The sequence below is a fragment of the Tachypleus tridentatus genome, chromosome 9 (genome assembly GCF_004210375.1).
Source record: "Tachypleus tridentatus isolate NWPU-2018 chromosome 9, ASM421037v1, whole genome shotgun sequence".
In the NCBI taxonomy this organism is placed as follows: Eukaryota; Metazoa; Arthropoda; class Merostomata; order Xiphosura; family Limulidae; genus Tachypleus; species Tachypleus tridentatus.
In genome coordinates, this window is record NC_134833.1 from 158,618,276 (window position 1) to 158,641,964 (window position 23,689).

Genomic DNA, 23,689 nt, shown 5'->3' on the forward strand with positions numbered 1-23,689 from the left:
GGACTATGGTCCTGTATTCAAGGCTCGGCTTTGCGCCAGTTGGCGGTCGACTTGGAGTAAGCAACGTGATAACAAGCTTTTCCAGGTAAAACCTTCTATTGTTCTTTGTCTGTCTTGTTTCCCTAAGGATCGGAAGGAGGAAGTTGTCCTAACTAGATTATGCATTGTTCACAGTTTTTAACTCTTTGTTTTCTTTTACCTGAGACCAGTGTGTTGTATGTGTGACACTCAGGTCACAATAATCCATATTTTACTGTCATGCCGTCGTTACGACTCCAAACGACGGCATCATTTTAGACATGTTTTGTCCCTGATGCTGGACAGTGTCATTGCCATTGGCCTTTTTAACGCTATTCAAGTTTTTAATTCAAAAATTGTATTTTGTTTTTAACATGATTAATTTTTACAAATTTTAATAATTTTACTTTATTTTTATTTTTTTACCGATTGTTTGGCGCAGATAGCCAAGTTGCTTTGCGCCATGAAACGCCAAACAACCAACCTTAGAAGTGTCTTTTAATTGTGTGTGTGCCTATTTTGGTGTGCTATAATTCTAAGGAAGACTTTCATGTAATTCAAAATAAAAATATTAGAATAGATGTACTCTAAGTTTTCAGTTTAATTTTCACGGACAATTGGAATTTTGATTTGTATCCGATGTGAATGTTTCATCTATTTCTTGAAGGTTTTTCTTTACTCTACCAAATTTGATGGGTTGTGGCTTCAAATTTAAACAGAACGTTTTCGTATAATTCATTATAAATGTCAAAAGGAGGTATACAGTTATAATTTTTATACACATTGAAGGACATTTTGGGGATATGATAACTCTAGTTCAATCTTATAATGTTACCGTTGGTTAGCTTTTATCCCCATAGTCAGTTAGTTCAAAATTAGATGAGGCTAGTAGGGTCATCAACTGCCCCTGATTTTTTTCATTTGTCCCTAAACCTGATATTTGTTTCTCTTGGCTCCAAAATGTGTCCATTGTGGGTTTTACAATGTTGCTTGTAATCTTTATTGGGAGTTAGATCTATTATTATGTGGACTTGAGATAATCAGGTATATTTAGGACCCATTTCGCTCTCTTTTACAACTGCTGATGTTATAGTTCGATAAAATACTATATTTATTTCCGCATTAGGGTGATAAATTAACCTTTATTACTATAAATGGTTTGTTCTTATAATATTAACTCGTTTACTACAGTTAAGTTAAAGTGTTTTTGTTTGTTTTGGAATTTCGCACAAAGCTACTCGAGGGCTATCTGTGCTAGCCGTCCCTTTTTTAGCAGTGTAAGACTAGAGGGAAGGCAGCTAGTCATCACCGCCAACTCTTGGGCTACTATTTTACCAACGAATAGTGGGATTGACCGTCACATTATAACGCCCCCACGGCTGGGAGGACGAGCATGTTTGGCGCGACGGGGATGCGAACCCGCGACCCTCAGATTACGAGTCGCACGCCTTAAAACGCTTGGCCATGCTGTATTTTTTGCACACTACTTTTATTTAACCAGTATGAATTTTCTAAAGTTGTTGTATGAAAATTGTGACTATAAAAACACATAAAGAATAAAAATGTCTACAATTTTTGACTGATATTTTGTATTTACCAGTTGTTAAAGGTTCTGTTTAGATCGTCCATTTCCTGTTGATTTTAATTTTAATATTCAAAATTGTTTCATGTGAACAGTATCAGGTGCCCTAGCGGTTGAAGTGGAAAACCGAAATAACTCGTGAAATTATCTATCATAGTTCAACCTGTATTAGTTACGAAGTAAAATTCATCCAAATTGCATTAGAAAAATGGAGAGTACATAATTTTAAGGATTCACTTTGTCGTTTTATTAACTAAGCATCACTTGTAAGTTGTGGTAGAAAATTATAATCCTAATTGCATCATTGATGTCTTTGAAGTCTAATGTTTACTCTGGTCTGGTACATGTGCTAGTAGTAGATAAACTAATTCAATATAAGGTAGTAGAACATTAAAGTCCACAAACTAATAATATTAATAATCATCCTAAAAGTTTAGATGATTGAGAAGCGTAGGTTTTATTTTATCATTTTAATATTTGACCTAAAAAATTAACTTTTCAACACAGAGAAAGATTATATTTAGAAAACAAGGGTACTAATGTTATTGTGATTGATAATCGTAGTACTGTAATTTTGATATTTGTGATGCTGTTTCCAGTTGAGCCATTTTGTGGAGAAGTTTACAGCGAAGGTACTATAAAAGTATAATTTGTATGGCATTTAAATGCACAACAGAAATAACTAATTTTATGAAGTATATATTTATTTAAGACAGATGGTCTGTAAGTACAGGAAACAAAAGGAAAAAAGAGGTCCTGCTATTTAAAACATTGGGAGAGAATGATATACTATAAGAGGCAACGTTATGCAGAAGAAAGGACGAGACTGGAATATTACGGTGAGATTTGTATCTTACTATGAGTATAATGGATGAAGTGTATTTTAGTGTCTCTGTATGTAAATTGTAACCAAAACTCCTGTGCCATGTACTGAATGGCACCACATCCAAAAAATCCATAACATTTGTACATGTGGGTATTCAAGAAAAATAACTGTGATATGTGCAACAACCATTTCTGTATAATATAACTATAATATAACACAATTTTAAATAGAAATACTCTACACAACAAAAAACTTTCACTAGGACTGTATGTAACAGTTTGGTTACATCTTTATTGATAAAATTTTAAAATGTAGAACTGAAAAAATTGAATTTCTTAAAAGCTATTATTTTTTTATATAAGTGGTACCACTTTTAGTATATAACATTACAGTTTGTATCAAAAGAAGTTATGAAAATTTTGAGTTTATATTGAATCATTTTGATGTAATGATTTGTTTATCACTAAAGAACACAATCAGAACACCTTTCCAGTTTAATACTTCCCCCCAAAATTTTTTTGTTAGAAAATGTTCACTTTTTTTCTAAATTGTTTCCATGAGGAATGAATATTATGAGTTGTGATTACTAACAGAGACTTGGTGTGTATGTCAGTATCTATGTATATAACCAAAACTACAGAAAAGTCTTTAAGCAGTCTTCATCCCCCTCTCTGCATAGATATTATCAATGTGTTAATTGTTTAATGGCTTTTCTGTATTCTTAGGATGTGCTTTAAACTTTTAAGAAGAGGGTCCAATGAAAGCCTTTCAAGATGGGAAGACCAAAAAAATATAAAGACGATGATGAGAGAAGGAGAGCAAGAGCGAGACGGGAAAAGGAACGTCGGGCTCAGGAATCTCTCGAGCAGAGAGAAGACAGGCTGAGGAAAATGTCACAATATGTGAAGATGAAAAGAGCTGCAGAATCAGAAGAGCAGAGATTTGAGAGGCTGAGGAAGATGTCTCAGAATGAACGAACTCGGAGAGCTGCAGAATCAGAAGAGCAAAGACTGGAGAGGCTGTGGAGGATGTCTCAAAACATGCGTGATCGGAGAGCTGCAGAATCAAAAGGTAAAAGTTATGTATGATTAAAGAGCAAAATCCAGTAGCATTTAAAAAAAATACTTTTTTCAGAAAATGTTTCCTGTTTTTTTACAGTTTTTTTTTATAATTAGGTATGAATACTGTGATTAATAATTAACAGTACAAACAGCTGCTTGTAGGGCAGCATTTCTGCTATATGATATAAATGGTTAGCTTTTTTTCAGGTTTAATATGTTTAATTTGAAACTTTAACACAGTAGCAGCTGTTACACTGCTAAGTGTTATAATTTTCACCTCTCTTCAAAACTTTAGATATTTTAATGAGTCATTACCCTTTTATATTTCCTGATAATGGGTTGAACATACAGAAATATCGCAATTTATAGTGGCTGAACAATCAGATAAATTCAGCCAGTGATAGCAGGACATTTTAAACATTACTTAATCATGTCCATTCTAACATATTTTAAACATGACAGGTTTGTCTGTTGAAGGCAGTAGGATTGGAATTAATGAATGTTTTGGGTTCTCTTTGTCTTTATTATCATGGAAACTGGTTAACTGCTTGTCAGTATGTAGTCGAGTACAAGGAAAGTTGATAACCATTTGATTCTATAACTTTCATTTCTCATGACCTTATTTTACATCTTATGAAAAATGTTGAATAACATGGTCAGTATTCTTGTGCTCATGATAGTAAATTATTTAGTGGAATGTTTATTTCATCTATAGGAAAAATATCATACTTATGCTAGCATATTCTTATACCTAGTCTTTGATGATGGTATGATGACCAGATAATCATCCTTGTGGAGTTTATTAGCCTGTACATCCAACCTTACATGAGGTTATGGTTTGCAGGTATCCGTTATTACATGCAACCTACTCTGTATTCCAGTTAATTCACACATGACTCTGCCTGTTTGGTGTTCTCAAGTGCTTATTCACGTTTGACTGCTTGTTGTGTGCTGTAAGTAACCCACACATCAACTGCTTGTTCAGTGCTCTTGTTCATCCATATTAAAAACATAAAGCAACATAGCCAGACAGTGTTTCACAAGGGTTTTAGATGAAGTAAAAGATTAGATATATGGAACTTTATTTCATTGTTGACAGGTCAGTATAAAATGGTCAGGTGTTTGAGGCCAGCAAGACAACTCCTTATATTGCTGTGGAAACCACAGGCTATTTGGTCTCATTTCAGTAATAGGAATAGTGACTATCTTGTCAAAACCTTTATAAATACCCTTTAGTGAAATATATGAAAAATGAAAGACAGTATGAATTTATTAAAGGAAAATGAGTCTTGTCATGAGAACCTAAAACTAGATTTCAAATTCACTCTATCATTCAGTTTACCACTTGTCACTGAGTTCTGTGTGTTTCAACTCTATCATTCAGTTTACCACTTGTCACTGAGTTATCAGTGTTTCACTCTATCATTCAGTTTACCACTTGTCACTCTATCATTCAGTTTACCACTTGTCACTCTATCATTCAGTTTACCACTTGTCACTCTATCATTCAGTTTACCACTTGTCACTCTATCATTCAGTTTACCACTTGTCACTCTATCATTCAGTTTACCACTTGTCACTCTATCATTCAGTTTACCACTTGTCACTGAGTTCTGTGTGTTTCAACTCTATCATTCAGTTTACCACTTGTCACTGAGTTCTGTGTGTTTCAGATTTCACTTGTCCTCTATCATTCAGTTTACCACTTGTCACTGAGTTCTGTGTGTTCAGATTTCAAATTCACTCTATCATTCAGTTTACCACTTGTACTCTTCTGTGTGTTGTCAGATTTCAAATTCACTCTCATCATTCAGTTTACCACTTGTCCACTTGATTTCAAATTCACTCTATCATTCAGTTTACCACTTGTCACTGAGTTCTATGTGTTTCAGATTTCAAATTCACTCTATCATTCAGTTTACCACTTGTCACTGAGTTCTGTGTGTTTCAGATTTCAAATTCACTCTATCATTCAGTTTACCACTTGTCACTGAGTTCTGTGTGTTTCAGATTTCCAAATTCACTCTATCATTCAGTTTACCACTTGTCACTGAGTTCTATATGTGTTTCAGATTTCCAAATTCACTCTATCATTCAGTTTACCACTTGTCACTGAGTTCTGTGTTTCAGTTTTCAAATTCACTCTATCATTCAGTTTACCACTTGTCACTGAGTTCTGTGTGTTTCAGATTTCAAATTCACTCTATCATTCAGTTTACCACTTGTCACTGAGTTCTGTGTGTTTCTGTAGATTTCAAATTCACTCTATCATTCAGTTTACCACTTGTCACTGAGTTCTGTGTGTTTCAGATTTCAAATTCACTCTATCATTCAGTTTACCACTTGTCACTGAGTTCTGTGTGTTTCAGATTTCAAATTCACTCTATCATTCAGTTTACCACTTGTCACTGAGTTCTGTGTGTTTCAGATTTCAAATTCACTCTATCATTCAGTTTACCACTTGTCACTGAGTTCTGTGTGTTTCAGATTTCAAATTCACTCTATCATTCAGTTTACCACTTGTCCACTGAGTTCTGTGTGTTTCAGATTTCATTCACTCTATCATTCAGTTTACCACTTGTCACTTTGAGTTCTGTGTGTTTCAGATTTCCACTCTATCCATTCAGTTTGCCACTTGTCTGAGTTCTGTGTGTGTTTCAGATTTCAAATTCACTCTATCATTCTAGTTTACCACTTGTCACTGAGTTCTGTGTGTGTGTTTCAGATTTCAAATTCACTCTTATCATTCAGTTTACCAACTTGTCACTGAGTTCTGTGTGTTTCAGATTTCAAATCTCACTTCTATCATTCAGTTTACCACTTGTCACTGAGTTCTGTGTGTTTCAGATTTCAAATTCACTCTATCATTCAGTTTACCACTTGTCACTGAGTTCTGTGTGTTTCAGATTTCTATAAATTCACTTATCACTTCAGTTTACCACTTGTCACTGAGTTCTATGTGTGTTTCAGATTTCAAATTCACTCTATCATTCAGTTTACCACTTGTCACTGAGTTCTTGATGTGTTTCAGATTTCAAATTCACTCTATCATTCAGTTTACCACTTGTCACTGAGTTCCCCTATGTGTTTCAGATTTCAAATTCACTCTATCATTCAGTTTACCACTTGTCACTGAGTTCTGTGTGTGATTTCAGATTTCAAATTCACTCTATCATTCAGTTTACCACTTGTCACTGAGTTCTGTGTGTTTCAACTCTATCATTCAGTTTACCACTTGTCACTGAGTTCTGTGTGTTTCAGATTTCAAATTCACTCTATCATTCAGTTTACCACTTGTCACTGAGTTCTGTGTGTTTCAGATTTCAAATTCACTCTATCATTCAGTTTACCACTTGTCACTGAGTTCTGTGTGTTTCAGATTTCAAATTCACTCTATCATTCAGTTTACCACTTGTCACTGAGTTCTATGTGTTTCAGATTTCAAATTCACTCTATCATTCAGTTTACCACTTGTCACTGAGTTCTATGTGTTTCAGATTTCAAATTCACTCTATCATTCAGTTTACCACTTGTCACTGAGTTCTATGTGTTTCAGATTTCAAATTCACTCTATCATTCAGTTTACCACTTGTCACTGAGTTCTGTGTGTTTCAACTCTATCATTCAGTTTACCACTTGTCACTGAGTTCTGTGTGTTTCAACTCTATCATTCAGTTTACCACTTGTCACTGAGTTCTATGTGTTTCAGATTTCAAATTCACTCTATCATTCAGTTTACCACTTGTCACTGAGTTCTGTGTGTTTCAGATTTCAAATTCACTCTATCATTCAGTTTACCACTTGTCACTGAGTTCTGTGTGTTTCAGATTTCAAATTCACTCTATCATTCAGTTTACCACTTGTCACTGAGTTCTGTGTGTTTCAGATTTCAAATTCACTCTATCATTCAGTTTACCACTTGTCACTGAGTTCTGTGTGTTTCAGATTTCAAATTCACTCTATCATTCAGTTTACCACTTGTCACTGAGTTCTGTGTGTTTCAGATTTCAAATTCACTCTATCATTCAGTTTACCACTTGTCACTGAGTTCTGTGTGTTTCAGATTTCAAATTCACTCTATCATTCAGTTTACCACTTGTCACTGAGTTCTGTGTGTTTCAGATTTCAAATTCACTCTATCATTCAGTTTACCACTTGTCACTGAGTTCTGTGTGTTTCAGATTTCAAATTCACTCTATCATTCAGTTTACCACTTGTCACTGAGTTCTGTGTGTTTCAGATTTCAAATTCACTCTATCATTCAGTTTACCACTTGTCACTGAGTTCTGTGTGTTTCAGATTTCAAATTCACTCTATCATTCAGTTTACCACTTGTCACTGAGTTCTGTGTGTTTCAGATTTCAAATTCACTCTATCATTCAGTTTACCACTTGTCACTGAGTTCTGTGTGTTTCAGATTTCAAATTCACTCTATCATTCAGTTTACCACTTGTCACTGAGTTCTGTGTGTTTCAGATTTCAAATTCACTCTATCATTCAGTTTACCACTTGTCACTGAGTTCTGTGTGTTTCAGATTTCAAATTCACTCTATCATTCAGTTTACCACTTGTCACTGAGTTCTGTGTGTTTCAGATTTCAAATTCACTCTATCATTCAGTTTACCACTTGTCACTGAGTTCTGTGTGTTTCAGATTTCAAATTCACTCTATCATTCAGTTTACCACTTGTCACTGAGTTCTGTGTGTTTCAGATTTCAAATTCACTCTATCATTCAGTTTACCACTTGTCACTGAGTTCTGTGTGTTCATTTCAAATTCACTCTATCATTCAGTTTACCACTTGTCACTGAGTTCTGTGTGTTTCAGATTTCAAATTCACTCTATCATTCAGTTTACCACTTGTCACTGAGTTCTGTGTGTTTCAGATTTCAAATTCACTCTATCATTCAGTTTACCACTTGTCACTGAGTTCTGTGTGTTTCAGATTTCAAATTCACTCTATCATTCAGTTTACCACTTGTCACTGAGTTCTGTGTGTTTCAGATTTCAAATTCACTCTATCATTCAGTTTACCACTTGTCACTGAGTTCTGTGTGTTTCAGATTTCAAATTCACTCTATCATTCAGTTTACCACTTGTCACTGAGTTCTGTGTGTTTCAGATTTCAAATTCACTCTATCATTCAGTTTACCACTTGTCACTGAGTTCTGTGTGTTTCAGATTTCAAATTCACTCTATCATTCAGTTTACCACTTGTCACTGAGTTCTATGTGTTTCAGATTTCAAATTCACTCTATCATTCAGTTTACCACTTGTCACTGAGTTCTATGTGTTTCAGATTTCAAATTCACTCTATCATTCAGTTTACCACTTGTCACTGAGTTCTGTGTGTTTCAGATTTCAAATTCACTCTATCATTCAGTTTACCACTTGTCACTGAGTTCTGTGTGTTTCAGATTTCAAATTCACTCTATCATTCAGTTTACCACTTGTCACTGAGTTCTATGTGTTTCAGATTTCAAATTCACTCTATCATTCAGTTTACCACTTGTCACTGAGTTCTGTGTGTTTCAGATTTCAAATTCACTCAGATTTATCATTCAGTTTACCACTTGTCACTGAGTTCTATGTGTTTCAGATTTCAAATTCACTCTATCATTCAGTTTACCACTTGTCACTGAGTTCTATGTGTTTCAGATTTCAAATTCACTCTATCATTCAGTTTACCACTTGTCACTGAGTTCTGTGTGTTTCAGATTTCAAATTCACTCTATCATTCAGTTTACCACTTGTCACTGAGTTCTGTGTGTTTCAGATTTCAAATTCACTCTATCATTCAGTTTACCACTTGTCACTGAGTTCTGTGTGTTTCAGATTTCAAATTCACTCTATCATTCAGTTTACCACTTGTCACTGAGTTCTGTGTGTTTCAGATTTCAAATTCACTCTATCATTCAGTTTACCACTTGTCACTGAGTTCTGTGTGTTTCAGATTTCAAATTCACTCTATCATTCAGTTTACCACTTGTCACTGAGTTCTGTGTGTTTCAGATTTCAAATTCACTCTATCATTCAGTTTACCACTTGTCACTGAGTTCTGTGTGTTTCAGATTTCAAAGTTTCACTCTATCATTCAGTTTACCACTTGTCACTGAGTTCTATGTGTTTCAGATTTCAAATTCACTCTATCATTCAGTTTACCACTTGTCACTGAGTTCTATGTGTTTCAGATTTCAAATTCACTCTATCATTCAGTTTACCACTTGTCACTGAGTTCTGTGTGTTTCAGATTTCAAATTCACTCTATCATTCAGTTTACCACTTGTCACTGAGTTCTGTGTGTTTCAGATTTCAAATTCACTCTATCATTCAGTTTACCACTTGTCACTGAGTTCTATGTGTTTCAGATTTCAAATTCACTCTATCATTCAGTTTACCACTTGTCACTGAGTTCTGTGTGTTTCAGATTTCAAATTCACTCTATCATTCAGTTTACCACTTGTCACTGAGTTCTGTGTGTTTCAGATTTCAAATTCACTCTATCATTCAGTTTACCACTTGTCACTGAGTTCTATGTGTTTCAGATTTCAAATTCACTCTATCATTCAGTTTACCACTTGTCACTGAGTTCTATGTGTTTCAGATTTCAAATTCACTCTATCATTCAGTTTACCACTTGTCACTGAGTTCTATGTGTTTCAGATTTCAAATTCACTCTATCATTCAGTTTACCACTTGTCACTGAGTTCTGTGTTTCAGATTTCAAATTCACTCTATCATTCAGTTTACCACTTGTCACTGAGTTCTGTGTGTTTCAGATTTCAAATTCACTCTATCATTCAGTTTACCACTTGTCACTGAGTTCTATGTGTTTCAGATTTCAAATTCACTCTATCATTCAGTTTACCACTTGTCACTGAGTTCTGTGTTTCAGATTTCAAATTCACTCTATCATTCAGTTTACCACTTGTCACTGAATTCATTTCAATTCACTCTATCATTCAGTTTACCACTTGTCACTGAGTTCTGTGTGTTTCAGATTTCAAATTCACTCTATCATTCAGTTTACCACTTGTCACTGAGTTCTGTGTGTTTCAGATTTCAAATTCACTCTATCATTCAGTTTACCACTTGTCACTGAGTTCTGTGTGTTTCAGATTTCAAATTCACTCTATCATTCAGTTTACCACTTGTCACTGAGTTCTGTGTGTTTCAGATTTCAAATTCACTCTATCATTCAGTTTACCACTTGTCACTGAGTTCTATGTGTTTCAGATTTCAAATTCACTCTATCATTCAGTTTACCACTTGTCACTGAGTTCTGTGTGTTTCTGAGATTTCTAATTCATTCACTCTATCATTCAGTTTACCACTTGTCACTGAGTTCATTCAGTTTACCACTTGTCACTGTGTTTCAGATTTCAAATTCACTCTATCATTCAGTTTACCACTTGTCACTGAGTTCTGTGTGTTTCAGATTTCAAATTCACTCTATCATTCAGTTTACCACTTGTCACTGAGTTCTGTGTGTTTCAGATTTCAAATTCACTCTATCATTCAGTTTACCACTTGTCACTGAGTTCTGTGTGTTTCAGATTTCAAATTCACTCTATCATTCAGTTTACCACTTGTCACTGAGTTCTGTGTGTTTCAGATTTCAAATTCACTCTATCATTCAGTTTACCACTTGTCACTGAGTTCTGTGTGTTTCAGATTTCAAATTCACTCTATCATTCAGTTTACCACTTGTCACTGAGTTCTGTGTGTTTCAGATTTCAAATTCACTCTATCATTCAGTTTACCACTTGTCACTGAGTTCTGTGTGTTTCAGATTTCAAATTCACTCTATCATTCAGTTTACCACTTGTCACTGAGTTCTGTGTGTTTCAGATTTCACTTGTCAAGTTCTGTGTGTTTCTCTATCATTCAGTTTACCACTTGTCACTGAGTTCTATGTGTTTCAGATTTCAAATTCACTCTATCATTCAGTTTACCACTTGTCACTGAGTTCTGTGTGTCAGATTTCAAATTCACTCTATCATTCAGTTTACCACTTGTCACTGAGTTCTGTGTGTTTCAGATTTCAAATTCTATCATTCAGTTTACCACTTGTCACTGAGTTCTGTGTGTTTCAGATTTCAAATTCACTCTATCATTCAGTTTACCACTTGTCACTGAGTTCTGTGTGTTTCAGATTTCAAATTCACTCTATCATTCAGTTTACCACTTGTCACTGAGTTCTGTGTGTTTCAGATTTCAAATTCACTCTATCATTCAGTTTACCACTTGTCACTGAGTTCTGTGTGTTTCAGATTTCAAATTCACTCTATCATTCAGTTTACCACTTGTCACTGAGTTCTATGTGTTTCAGATTTCAAATTCACTCTATCATTCAGTTTACCACTTGTCACTGAGTTCTGTGTGTTTCAGATTTCAAATTCACTCTATCATTCAGTTTACCACTTGTCACTGAGTTCTATGTGTTTCAGATTTCAAATTCACTCTATCATTCAGTTTACCACTTGTCACTGAGTTCTGTGTGTTTCAGATTTCAAATTCACTCTATCATTCAGTTTACCACTTGTCACTGAGTTCTGTGTGTTTCAGAAAATTTTATGTTGGACAATGGCAAATCAAAAGAATAAAACTAGATTTCAAATTCACTCTATCATTCAGTTTACCACTTGTCACTGAGTTCTGTGTGTTTCAGAAAATTTTATGTTGGGCAATGGCAAATCAAAAGAATAAAACTAGGTTTCATATAGTGGTGGAATGTGTATTGTATGTTTTGAGTTGTAGTTATCACACTGTTAATATGTTGGAAAGAGTATGAAAGAGGGATACAAGGATGATACTTGGAATCAAAGGCTTGCCATACAGTGACAGTGTAAAACCTTATAAAGTGTCTTCTCTTGTAAAAATGACAGTTAGAGGATATCACATTGAAGTGTTTAAGATTATTAATGGAATTTATAATACTTATGTCACCTTTTTTCATTCTTAAGAGTGAAAATACTTAGACGAAGGGACAAAAACTGGCACAGTGTGGATTATATTCAGCTTAGACTGTTTGTTTGTTAACGTGGTATTTAGTCTTTGTGATGGGTTGTCTTCAGATGTGGTAAATGAAGTAAAGTTAAGGAAAGCATAATAAATATTTAAGTGATGAGGACTGGGTTTGAGGGGACAGCCTTGATGTTCTTTAATATCATGTTTAGTGTGAGATTTTAAAAGTGTGTAGCATTAACCTAATAATTTAGTATTGTGAATTATTCAGTAGATAAGCTGTTTAATATGCTAAAATAAATACAAAGGACAATCTCTATTAATTAATTATCTTGGCTGTGGTGGAACAGTTTTGCCTGTAAGCAAGTTCTTGAAGTGCCTACAACAAGTTTCATGTTGAAAACTTTGCCATAGCTTGTGAGGCTAGAATGGAAGTTTCCTAAACCATACTGATGTTCTGTAGTAAATTAAAAACTTTCTGGATGTTACATAATCAAGATTTACTACCAATATGAAACTTGATAAATCACAAGTTTAGGATTGAAAAATAGCATACATGGAGATTGTTTGACAAGTGTGAAAAGGGTCAAAACAAGTGTGTGACATTGTAGTTTTGTACTGTTTAGATATTATACACTGAAAATAAAAAGTAATCATGTTACAAGGTAGTACTTCTAAATATGACATGTATAACAAGATAACTGGTGAATAACTATCACTTCTAAGCCTAATAATGTTATTTTCGTTTTGAAACATTATTAATCTATTTGTCAGAACTTGAAATGGGTGAATTGCATAAATGAAACACAAAAATAATAAATATGCAAGCAAACTTAATGTTATTTGTAGTATAATATCAAGTTAGACATAATTTTATTTGCATTTTTTAGTCCAGTGTCAAGTTTCTGTCATTTTTAAATTTACCATATTGTAACAATTTAAATAAAAAGGGTGAATATACCTTGTATCTCTTCTAGGTGAGCATTTCAGGAAACCAAAAAGGAAAATAGCAACCAGAGAACAAAAACACCTTCTTCAAATTGAATGTGAAAGTTCCAATTCATCGTCACATGATTGTTTATCTAAAATTAACACATTTTCATTTTCAGTTGATAAATGTTCCAGTCAGCAGAAACTTCAAAGGACCCAAGATGTTTCCAAGGTGATTGTGTTATCTACCAATCACGTATCTGTGAGGCACTGTATACAGCTTAAAAACAGGAATGAAAATTTGAACTTTGAAACAAGAACCAATTTGAAACTTTTAGATTTGCCAAAAAAGACGTGAAGAAGAACTTGAAGAACACAAATTCTGTGGTAATTGTAAAGAGGTCTCTGCAGGTTATTTTACTCTCTCTGAGAACACATGTAAACCACTGCAACTTAAAGATGCATCAGCCTGTCGCTCGACTCCAGAAGTTCCTGTTATCGAGGTGAAATATTCATCTGGCACTGAAATAGAAGAAGTGATAACAACACCAGATGTTGATGCTTTTCTTGATTTGTGGGAGAACTTCCCTGATCCAAGACCTCAAATTGGGAAAAAGAAGTTCATGGTGAAAGTTATTTTTTATTTAATAAATAACAATAATGATAATTGAATGTACATCTTATGATATTTCACTAGCTTCTTTACTTTAAACAATGTTGGTAGTTTGTTCTAATGGCCATCTGTGTAAGTCTTATCTCCTTGGTTTCAGATACAGTGCTTTGCAAAAGTGGTCACCACCTTGTGTTGATATTCAAAATTGATTATTTTTTTAAAGTATTTTTTTTGGAAAAATACATAACTCAAATGGCCAAAAATATTTATTATATTCATCTCAGATCAATTTCTAATGATTACAAAGAATAAAAGGTGCATTGTTACCCGATTTGGTGATATAACACTTAAAAATCTTGAAATGTCATAAAAATATTCACCTCTAACATCATTATGTAGTCAATAGCTGGTTGAAGCTTCTTTGGCAGCAATGACAGCTGAAAGTCATTTTCGATAACTCTCCACAAATGTTTCATTGTATGCTGGAGATGTTTTTGTTCACCTCTGCATGCAGATACCTTCCAGTTGTAAATTGGAAGTGATGTCTTGTCTTTGATGCACAGCAATTTTCAAGTCTTTCCACAGATTTTTGAGTTGACTGAGGTCTGGGCTTTGGTTTAAACAGTCAAGGACTTTAATTTTGTTTCCCTGAAATCATTCTTGTTTAACTCTGTGTTTGGGATCATTGTCCTGTTTAAATGTAAACCCTCAACTGAATTTTAGTCTTTCACCTGATGTCTTCAGGTTTAATACCAACATCTGTGTATATTTTCTACTGTCTATGTGTGCAAGTTCTCCAATGTCAGCTACAGTGAAATACATCTCCATAGTGTTATGGACCCAATACAATACTTGACAGTTGGGACTGTATTTGCCATGCCATGAGCAGTGTTGGGTTTCCACTGTACATATTGTTTGTCATTTAACCCCAAAAGTTCTATTTTGGTTATATCTCACCATAGAACTTTCTGCTACATTGTTGTTGTATTATTGAAATGTTTATTGGCATAGTCCATTTGTGATTTCAGATACATCTTTGTCAGTAGTGGGTTTGTTTTTTTACCCTACCATACGAGCCTTTTCATGCAAGGTAAGTGATGATGTTAAGGTATGTACAGTAACTCCAGTTTTCATGCAAGGTAAGTGATGATGTTAAGGTATACGAGCCTTTTCATGCAAGGTAAGTGATGATGTTAAGGTATGTACAGTAACTCCAGTTTTCATGCAAGGTAAGTGATGATGTTAAGGTATGTACAGTAACTCCAGTTTTCATGCAAGGTAAGTGATGATGTTAAGGTATGTACAGTAACTCCAGTTTTCATGCAAGGTAAGTGATGATGTTAAGGTATGTACAGTAACCCAGTTTTCATGCAAGGTAAGTGATGATGTTAAGGTATCCGAGCCTTTTCATGCAAGGTAAGTGATGATGTTAAGGTATGTACAGTAACTCCAGTTTTCATGCAAGGTAAGTGATGATGTTAAGGTATGTACAGTAACCCAGTTTTCATGCAAGGTAAGTGATGATGTTAAGGTATGTACAGTAACTCCAGTTTTCATGCAAGGTAAGTGATGATGTTAAGGTATGTACAGTAACTCCAGTTTTCATGCAAGGTAAGTGATGATGTTAAGGTATACGAGCCTTTTCATGCAAGGTAAGTGATGATGTTAAGGTATGTACAGTAACTCCAGTTTTCATGCAAGGTAAGTGATGATGTTAAGGTATGTACAGTAACTCCAGTTTTCATGCAAGGTAAGTGATGATGTTAAGGTATGTACAGTAACTCCAGTTTTCATGCAAGGTAAGTGATGATGTTAAGGTATACGAGCCTTTTCATGCAAGGTAAGTGATGATGTTAAGGTATGTACAGTAACTCCAGTTTTCATGCAAGGTAAGTGATGATGTTAAGGTATGTACAGTAACTCCAGTTTTCATGCAAGGTAAGTGATGATGTTAAGGTATGTACAGTTGCTGCTACTGAAGTCTGCAGCTTCTTCAGTGTCACTTCTGGCTTGACATTTGCTTCTCTGATAATTTTTCTGCTTGTTCAAATGTAGACTTTCTTAGAATGACCTGACCTTTCTTCACAACATATCTTACAGTTCTTATTGACAAAGTGATAACCTTTGAAAATTATTTATAGCCTTTTCCAGAACTGTCTTTTTAAACAATATTTTCCCTTAGATCTTTAGAGCTCTCATCATTCTAAAAATGTAACAATATACATAATTTTATCTTTCAAAATACTCTTATTAAATCAATACTGATGGCTGTATGACCTTAATTATTTTTTCACATGGTTCTGTAATACACTTTGGTATCTGATGGAGTTGTACAGAGCCACCTGTATTTTTTATAGTTGGATAGTGATGTAAAGTTAAGTCAATGATGGTAAAAGCTGAGAGGGTGAAGATTTAGTAAAGTGTGTTTTCAATATTTTTGTGTTATGCTGTTCAGTTGGGTAACAGTGAACCTTGTGTTCCTTCTAATCTCTAGAATCTTAATTGAGATTAAAATAATAAATATTTTTGTCCATTTGAGTTATGTCTTTCACAAGAAAATAACTCTGTTTGATTACCAGCACAGGGGGGTGAAGATGTTTGCAAGATGTTGTATGTTTTCTTTTATTGTCACTGGTAGAAACAGTAATAAATAAAGCAAAATTTTTTGGTATCTGCTATTTCACTTGACATTTACTTTACAGGCAATGGAAAAAAAATACCACTATTATTTATTCTACAGGGTAAGTAACATTTTGAAGATATTAAATATACCTACAACTGGATTACACATTAAAGCAATTCCTTTAGTGAATTATGAGTAAATTAGGCTTGAATTTATCATAAATGTAGAAGGTCATTTCTAATGTACTTGTCAAACATTTGTTTAGGATAGTTTGAATATAAGCACGTGGACAGACTTGTCTGAAAGTGTTGATAAAATTAATAAATATTCATGACAGTAAAGCAGTTAGGGGATATATATGTTCATTGGTTTATGTATTATTCAACAACTTTGTTGTAGAACCACTACATGCTTATTTTATATTTAATACACTTTTTTATGTTGGATAACAGTTTTTATAACATTTCAGTGTTTAATGGTATTCTAAAATTATTGTATGTCTGAGAAAACTTGTGTATGTGTGTGTTATGACAGACATTTATCATGGACAGAACAAAAGGTTTATTAGTTTTAAATGGAGAAATTTAATTGTGTTTCTAGGGTGCCAAAGCTGTGAAAGTGACTGTTGTAGATGCTTGTCCAGCTTATTACTTGTGGGAACATTTGAGAAGCATGTTGCGTGACAAGGACATAAGTTTGTGGGTTCTGAAAAAAGTTGACTTCTCTTCTGTTAAACTGGTAAGACATGTAATTTTATCACATAAATTATCTTCAAAAACTTTTCACATGCAGTAATAACTTATTGAATTATGTGATGACTTTTTAAAAACTGAAAGTATAAACCTTTTAAAGAATGGTTGAAAATGAAAATTAATCTCAGTTATAGATGATGAATAAAGAATAAAGTTTAGAAATGTAAAAGTCAAGTATTAATTAGATTATCTTAGCTGAGGTAAGATATTTGCTACTAAGAAATGTCATTTCAGTTTTAACAGCAGTATTAATAAATATTGGTATTGCTATGAAAACCAATTATTGACTAACTGTCCAGCAAGTTTTCAACATTTAGAAAAAATAGAGATGCTGATAATACCTTTGTAATGTTTAAGAACAAATGAATTTGTTCATGAAATATTAAAACCAATAACATTCTTCTATGAAGTTTACAGTTGAAGGAAATGTATCAAATTTGGCACTTTAATATCTTAATATAAACAATTGGTGATTATGTAGAAACAGGAATGTGTTTTTTAATTGCTGTATGTGAGATTGTGGTCATACTGACTGTTTTGTGTTTGGTAAATTCTTTATTTTATAGAACCTTTGGTATTACTAGTGGCCATCGTTATTTTGACAAAGAAATGTAAAGTGTGAAAATGTATAGTTAAATGTCATTTTCACCTATCATTATTTAATGTTTTGAAATGTATTTTAAATTGCTCGTGTACTCCTTGTTATGATGTTCTAACACTGTCTATGTCTTATTAATTTTCCTATTTATTAGTAAAGATAATTATTTTTCATGGAATAAAATTAAAAAAATCATGATATCAAACTTTTTGTAAATGTGAATATGTGTGGCTTTAAATAAATGCTGAGTTCTGTCTTTAAATCTCAATTTGTGTGGCTTTAAAATTGACACCGAGTTCTGTCTTTAAATCTCAATATGTGTGGCTTTAAAACCAACACAGAGTTTAGAGGACGTAATTTATTAACTTCAAAGGTCTTGCATTGTTCATTGATAAGTTTGTTCTTATTGGGAAAAGTTATGTGGGATCATCGAGACGTTATTCAGAGCATCTGAAGCCTAGCTCTTGTAATTCTTTAAACATCTAGACCAAGAACATGAAGGCAATGTAATTCAGAAGTTAATAATATGTAGTTCAAACAACAAGCAAGATATAGGAAGACATTTTAGCCCTCTAAAATGTAAAGTTAAATTCTAATTTATCAGCAAATGAATCTTGTGTTGTAGATTTAATAAAGGATTGTAGAATGTGTTAAATCAGTTAAGAGGAATATATACTAGTTGTATAGTCTAAAGCTTTTTTGTGGATTAATTTAAAATATTCTTTATGTTCTGTCATTGTACCAGATAAGCTTTGATTGTGATTTTAATATAAAAATTTATATGAAATGTGCAAGTTGGAATTTTAAGTGCAGCTTAATTTCTTTTGAAAACCTTTTATTAAGGTGTATTTTACAACATAAATTTTTGAAAATATTTGTACTTAAATACAACATTATCTTACAAAAACCTAATGTTTTTTGGTTTTTTTCAGGTCAAATTGATTTGCAAAGAATGTAACTTGCATGTGTGGGTGGACTATGAAACAAATATGTGCATCAAACGACGACCCCGAAAGTCGTAACCCAACAGTTGTAGACTTAGAAAACATCCTGTTAAACATGGCTTACACCAAATATAAAAGAAAAGTTCTGACTTTTAGAGAATCAACAGACCAGTCTTCTCATCCACTTGCTATTTAAATAAAAGTTTGTCTTTTAACAAACTCAGAGTTCATTCAAGATGATACCTCACCACTTCACACAGAACAGTTTTCTTACTTTATCCATTTGTCTATGAGATCTGTATGACACTAGCCTTAAGCTGCCTGTTACCTAAATAATGTGTTTAATGTGAACAACGGTAGAACGTGATGACTTCACCATGTGATGATAGCCTTTCACCTAAGAAGAAAGAAACACAACCTCCTTGTTCAGTTTCTCTTCCTAAGACCTTTTGTGTGAAGAACTTTCTAGTTGAGGCACTGTCTAGAAAGGACTTGTTTCAAAATTATTGATCAAGTGCTTTAGAATGGCAGTGATCTTCTGATAAATTTATTTAGGTTTAATATTTGTGACTCACTATTTTAAATAGACAAACTGTCATTATGGTGTTTCCTGCCTTTATTAATTCTTAGATGATGGTAACATCCACTTCAGCTCTTGATAGATACGATGGTCTTAATGGTAGTGGGGGCTTCTTATCTTTGAAGGTTGTATTAACCATTGTTCAACGTCTTGTGTGTTTCTTCATTATGATGGGCTAACTCATCCTGTTCATTTGTCTGATATTCATTTTCCTTTAGTTGAACATGGCCAGGATGTTATTGATTTTGAATGGCTGTTTTTCCCACTAGGATTTGCTATAAGCATAGCTTTATCTGTGGAAGAATATCCCCATCCTTCTAATATCTTCCTTGACCTGAGTTTTGCAGGTTTGTTCTTTCCTTTTCCACTTCATATTATGATTTCTCTTGCATTTTACTACATGAAACCCTTATCAAGATTACTTTGCCTTCACTTCTTCACCTGATGTTAGGGCCTATCCAGACTCGTTTATTGAACAGTTGCACACCCTTACCGACAAGCCTTGTCCTCCTTGTCTGTTTGACTCTTTTGTCCTTACCTGCACCCATTCATTTATGTTTCTTAATTTTCTCTTATTGAAATATCTTTTACCTTCTTGAGTGGTAGACACATTAACTTCTGTTTCCTAAGGCCAAAATATTTGACATTTTTGTCTTTTTTACTGCCTTCCTGTGTTACCTCTTGTCACTTTACCCCCTTGCTCTGGAAAGCCTTCTTCCCTTCTTTTCATCACACTGGTCTGTACTTCTGCTCTATACCTCCATCCTTGGTTCCTCTGTTCATGGGATTAGTTTGGAGAGGATGTTCGTCTTGCTCATATATGCCTCCATCATGCATATCTCCATAACCTTCATCAGGTGTCATTTCTTTATCTATAGGTCTTTGGTGGTGGTTGTGACTCACTGGAGATTCAGGCTGAGATAGCTCAGCATCAGTCCTCATTGTCTCTTTAGGTTTTTTGTCATTCTCAACCTCACCATTCTGTTTTTATACTTAAGCCTGCTGAATCCATGTCTCTGTTTTCCATTCCAGGTTCTCAGCCTCCCACTTTCAGACATGAGGATTATCCCTGGATTTAGTAATATTGAGGACTAAAATAATAGGTATGTTTTTCATTCAGATTTTAGTTGTGTAATACATAGTATAATGTTATATTAGGCTTAGTGTGCATAACAGTTCTTTAGACTTAGTTATAATTCAACTTGCTGTGAGATTGTAAGGCAAATTAAATACATTGTTTAATTTAATAAATACAATCTTACAATACAGTATATAAAAATTAGTTATTTGTTAAGACTTAAACTTGACAGTGTTAACAACAGGCTACTGGTATTTAATCATAATATTGAGTGTTTAATTTTGCAAATAATACAGTAGTTAAGACTAGTTCGGGGGTTAAGTATTCCAAGTTTGTTAGGTGTACAATTAATGGGTTTTATTTGGAAAATCTGGAGTTCTATACACTTTTAAGGAAGCTAGCAATAAGGATGTTCAATTTATGTACAGAGTTTGTAGGTTGCAGAAAAAGTTGGAAGCCATCATAACTGAGATAAATAAAGAGAATTACAATTTTGATGAATGACAGCAGGACTGGACTTTAATAGAAGCTTTAGCTTTTACATATAAGGGAGGCATCAGTTATGATTAACAGTGACATTCAGGAAGTTAGAAAGGGCAGTATTAGGGTTAAAAGCAGTGAATTAATTGTAAAACGCGTATTATTTTGAGCAACATATTTCAACCCTTGTCTTATGTAGATGAGGAACTATTGGAGGAAGGAAAAGCAAAAGGAACAGAGAAGGACAAGGATTATGAAGATGTTATAAATGATGAGTTATAAGAAACTTATTTCTGTAGGTGTGGAGGATAGAAAAATGGCTGGATGGAAGAAAGCAGAGGGTTGTTATAGATGGAGTTCAGTCAAAGTGGATTCAAGTAACAAGTGAGGTACATCATGGCCCAGTCCTAGGACCTTTTCTCTTTTGATTTATATTAATGACATAGATGAACAAATATTCAATAAATTACTTAAATTTGAAGATATCAAGGTCTTAGGTGTTGCTAACTGTGAAGAGGATGCTACTGATGTACAAAAGGATTTAGATCATTGAGTGAGTTTGGCAAATAAATTACAGATGGATTTTAATTATGATAAATGCAAGGTATTGCATGTGAATAATAATTTGAATTACAAGTGTAATTTGAATGGGAATAACCTTAACAGTGTCATGAAAGAAAAGGATCATGGCATAGTGGTTGATCAAATCTCTTAAGCCAACCAAGCGGGTGCTGTTGCTAGTGATAGGGTTTTAGGCTGTATATACAGAGATACTGAATACAAGAATAAAGAGGATATAATTTCATTGTATAGGTCATTGGTTAGGCCACATTTGGAATATTGTGTTCAGTCTTGAGCTTGTTACTTTAGGAAAGATGTTTAATTGTTGGAAAGGGTTCAGAGAAGAGTTACTAAAATAGTATCTACTTGAAAGGAGGGATATCATATGAGGAGAGATTAAGTTCTTTAAGAATTTCCTTTTGGCATTGTGTTTGCTAGTTATGTGTTTAATCAAGTCATTTGCCTATCTAGTTCATTAAATAGGGCTGAGGTTCCATTATTACATGGACAGTTGTCATGTCTTTTCTCACATTCACCATCTATTTGGTGCATCTGGGTGTGTTCCTTAACTCCCATTCAGTTGGGCTTCACTACTCCAGCTTCAAACAATAGAATGTCTTCTCACCATTATTTGTGCTTCTCTTTCACATTTGTGTGTGAAGTTTTACTTTTGGGAATTTCGCTTTCAGTGAACCACTTATCCCTTTAGCTACACAAATATTCACTCTTCCAGTGGAATCTTTCTAGGGCTCCAGTGTCTTCACTTGTATGCCCTCTTCTTTGTAGGATGTGGCTGCACAAAGTCAATACCAAAGTAATCATTCCTTTAATTAGATCACCATCTCTTCACATATGTTTCTCTGTTGGCTGGAGTGTATCTTTAAACACCAACATGACTTTGAGCATTTGGGCTCTGATGGAGTGTATTTCATATCTATGTACTCAAACTTCTTGTCATTTGTTGGAGATGTTCCCATTCCTCCATCTTCTCATGCATCAGTTGAGCATGATCACCTCTTAGAATTCCATGCTCAGTTCTTATATCAGTTATTAGGGGTTTACCTGTTTCAGAACTCTTTGTTTCAATGCATTGAATCTGTTATTTAGGGATTATTCCCATCGAGTTATTCTCATGACTTGTTATGTACCAGAGGTTCTGAACTTGGTAGTGGATTGCCTATTTTCACCTTCAAGCATTTTGGTGGGTTTGCTCCCAGTTGGGCACACATTTCATTGATGTCTTTGCTACTTCCATCAACACCAGATGTTTTCTGTTCTGGTTCCAAGTTCTTTATTCTTCAGCCATGGCAGTGAGTACTGTCAGCCAGCACTGGTTTAACCTTTTCTGTATGTTATCCTCCTTTCCGTCTTCTCCCTTGTGCCCTTGCTTTGATACACAACACTCATTGCTGGGTCCTGTTGATGACACCTCTCTTTGGCAGGCACAGCTGTGGTTTTCTCTGCTTTTCTTCCTCATTGTTGCTTCTGCTGTCTTTTGCTTCAGCCTCTCCTCTTTTATTCAGGTATGTCATCCCTTCATCTTCACATATGGTACTTGTCTAGTCCATTGCCTTCAGTTGTATAGCCTTCTTCTTATCCAGTTTCTGTCATCATGTAACTTTATCCATTTATCAATGGAAATGACTGTTGTTTTGTTATGTTGATTCATCAGACACTCTTCCTCCAGGCCATCCTAATGTTGAACCATGGATTGTCAGTTTTCACTTTTGCTGGTTATCGAGTGCCTGTATCAACTACATTTTACCTTTCCCATTTCCATCAGGTTTTTTGTTCCTCTGTCCTCTCCACTTTATCTCAATATACATCCTTTTTCATCTACTCCATCATCCTACACCCATGCTTGACTTGGACCTAAATGTTACATTTACTCCGTTTGAACTGTCAGCTTTATTTTCCTTTTACCATCTTTCTCTGAATACACATTTTCTTTTCCTTCTCATCCAATGTTACCATCGTGTGGATGTAAATATGTCATTAATGCTTCCCACACTCTACATTATCATACTTACTTACTTTTCTACCCAGACCAGGCCTTTTTCTTAAGACTTTGCTCAG

At 34.2% G+C, this 23,689-nt stretch overlaps 1 protein-coding gene and 1 long non-coding RNA gene across 4 annotated transcripts; both read left to right on the forward strand.

Moving 5' to 3' along the window:
* The first annotated feature begins 1,708 nt into the window (after positions 1-1,708).
* LOC143226782 (uncharacterized) lies at positions 1,709-13,744 on the forward strand. Of its 3 annotated transcripts, none has more exons than XM_076458192.1 (4): positions 1,709-1,866; positions 2,313-2,439; positions 3,152-3,497; positions 13,432-13,744. In XM_076458192.1, exons 3-4 carry the CDS (start codon positions 3,200-3,202, stop codon positions 13,740-13,742), a joined length of 609 nt encoding a protein of 202 aa, XP_076314307.1. In that variant the 5' UTR covers positions 1,709-1,866; positions 2,313-2,439; positions 3,152-3,199; the 3' UTR covers positions 13,743-13,744. The 3 variants fall into 3 exon arrangements, with proteins under 3 accessions (XP_076314307.1, XP_076314309.1, XP_076314308.1); XM_076458194.1 differs by having other exon boundaries at positions 13,564-13,744; XM_076458193.1 differs by having other exon boundaries at positions 1,715-1,866; positions 2,317-2,439.
* Positions 13,744-21,650, forward strand: LOC143226783 (uncharacterized). The gene is made up of 5 exons (XR_013014736.1): positions 13,744-14,010; positions 16,700-16,738; positions 17,221-17,358; positions 18,903-20,597; positions 21,252-21,650. It is a non-coding gene; the product is annotated as an uncharacterized LOC143226783 (long non-coding RNA).
* The last annotated feature ends 2,039 nt before the right edge of the window (positions 21,651-23,689 follow it).

What these genes read in the sequence shown, in the direction of transcription:
- LOC143226782 (XM_076458192.1), top strand. Translation starts at nt 3,200, where the DNA reads ATGGGAAGACCAAAAAAATATAAAGACGATGATGAGAGAAGGAGAGCA. An exon ending in GAGAGCTGCAGAATCAAAAG is followed by an intron (nt 3,498 to 13,431) that starts GTAAAAGTTATG and finishes TATCTCTTCTAG; the next exon opens with GTGAGCATTTCAGGAAACCA.